Raw genomic sequence first — 2,284 nt, 5'->3', positions numbered from 1 at the left:
CAAATTATATTCATATATTAAAAAAAACCTCTAAAACATATGACTGATAAATTATTGTTTGAATTTTATTAGATTTTATTTTAAATTAAAAAATGGTTGAAAATTATAATTTCCAACTAAAATTAATGTTGACATGGAGTCTTATTTTTATATATTTTAAAAATTAATTTATTTTAAGATAATTCATATTATGAAAATTAGAAAAAATGTTGAAAAACACGTAAACACATTATTTATTTATTTATTTATATGTTAAATTCATTTTTTTAATCCATTCAAATTTTAGTCATCAATAAAATTTTCCCCACAATCGACTAAAAAAATAATAACCGCGCTCCTGAGAAACCTAGCGCGCGCGCGCCGCCTGCCGCCTTCAGTCCTCTGGTTTGCGCCCCCATTCTTCCTGATGGCTCCTCCGGAGGCTCCACCGGAGGAGGTTGCACAGCAGCAGGCTTTCTCAGCCCTTGTCAGTTCCCTGCCGCCTCAACGAGATCGCCCAACCCTTTCAAAATTTGTTAAAAAAATAGAAGGACTTCAGGAGGTTTCCCTTCCTCCTACTTTGCCTAGAATGGCTGCTCTAGCTCTGGCCGAAAAGGGTCTGATAGGGCAATTCACTGGTCTTTGGCCCTCACCTAAAACTGTTCAGAGGTGGGTGGAAAGAAATTGGTCGGACAAAATCCAAGGAAAAATTGCTATTAGATTCTGCGGGAAGGGCTACTTTACCTTTCACTTCGAGACAAAGAATGACAAGGATCTGATTTTTCGCAATGGACCATATTTTATGGACTCCAGAGGTCTGTACCTAAACAAGTGGACGCCAGATTTCGATCCAGAGCTTGACATCCCTAATGCAGTTCCTGTTTGGGTTCGTCTCCCACATCTCCCATTACACTGCTGGGGAGATGACTCTGTGCGAGCCATTGGAAATGCAGTCGGCAAATATATCGACAGAAGCGAACCAAGAGACAACATGCAAGCATGCGCCCGTATCTGCGTCGAGGTCGACCTGGGCAAAGGACTTCCAGAAGCTATCAAGATCAAAGTCGATGAATGGTCGCACATACAACAGCTCGACTACGAACAGATCCCCTTCAAATGTAAGGTATGTCACGAGTATGGTCATTTTGCCAATCGCTGCACTAAGATTATTAATGTGGATAATAATACTCAAGATCAGCAATGGGAAGTGGTTAAAAAAAAAAATCTGCCCCTAGTCCCTCTTTACCCAATGAACCTGGTCCCTCTTCTCTTAAAACCTCTGCCCAAATCCCGTCTCCTCCGCCTTCCCCTCCTCATCAATCTCATTCCCCTGTACTTGAAAACCCCCTTCATTCTCCTCCATCCACCAACCCTTTCCATGTTCTTTCCCTCCCTGAAGATGACCCTTCCCCTTCGATCCCTCCTGACCAGCCCTCCTCCCCTCATTCTATGAGTGCCCTTCCTCCACTCTTAATTGAACCTCTCCCCCCTAGAATTACCCGTAGCAACTCTAAGGACCAGGGTTCCTCCTTTGATGGACAAAAGAAGCCGGGGAGAAAGACTACAAAGCAGCATAGGGATGAAAACGCGCAGAAAGACATAGCACTTGGTCTACAACATCCAATAGAATCTTACATTCAGGCCACAAAAGATCAAGAAGCAGCAAGCAAAGACAAGGGAGGCAGAGCACCTCCTCGAAACATAGGTTTGAAATGATCAAAATACTCTCTTGGAACAGCAGGGGACTTGGGCACCCCGCTAAAATCAATGCTCTAACAGACCTTATAGTGCAGGAGAAACCATCCATCATATTACTTCAGGAAACAAAGCAAAGAGAATCAGAAATCAGCAAAATCATTGGAAAGTATAAAAATTACAAAGGAAGCATATGCGAAGCAAGAGGAGCTTCTGGAGGAATTACCACCATCTGGAATCAAAATGACTGGCAAAGTGAAGCTGAGATAATCGATCAGCATTGGATAAAAACAGTCCTGAGAAATAATATCAGCAATCAACAGATTGTCATCTTCAATGTATATGTCCCCAATCACTATAGGGATAAAGGAAAATGCTGGGAAACTCTTAGTAATCACATCATGGAAGGAGACAGCAACAACACCATAGTAGGCGGCGACTTCAACTTAATCCTGCATGCAAATGAAAAGCGAGGGGGGAACTTTCTGCCAGACCCATTCAGGAATCAAATGGAAAATGTAATGCACATTGGTGATCTGATAGACATAGCTCCAAAAAATCGCAAGTTCACATGGAGCAATCGAAGGCTGGGCAGCCACAATATCATGGA

At 42.3% G+C, this 2,284-nt stretch overlaps 1 protein-coding gene across 1 annotated transcript; it reads left to right on the top strand.

Moving 5' to 3' along the window:
• Positions 1-406: 406 nt before the first annotated feature.
• On the top strand, positions 407-1,695 carry LOC149214991 (uncharacterized). The gene is made up of 2 exons (XM_089389581.1): positions 407-1,102; positions 1,621-1,695. The coding sequence occupies exons 1-2, from the start codon at positions 407-409 to the stop codon at positions 1,693-1,695; spliced, it is 771 nt and encodes a 256-aa protein (XP_089245707.1).
• Positions 1,696-2,284: the final 589 nt, after the last annotated feature.

Source organism: Pinus tabuliformis, chromosome 1_1, assembly GCF_031772625.1.
Source record: "Pinus tabuliformis cultivar Carrire ecotype Pingquan chromosome 1_1, CPIR1, whole genome shotgun sequence".
Taxonomy (NCBI): domain Eukaryota; kingdom Viridiplantae; phylum Streptophyta; class Pinopsida; order Pinales; family Pinaceae; genus Pinus; species Pinus tabuliformis.
Note: the sequence above shows the minus strand (reverse complement) of the source record. Positions and strands in the feature narration are given on the sequence as shown.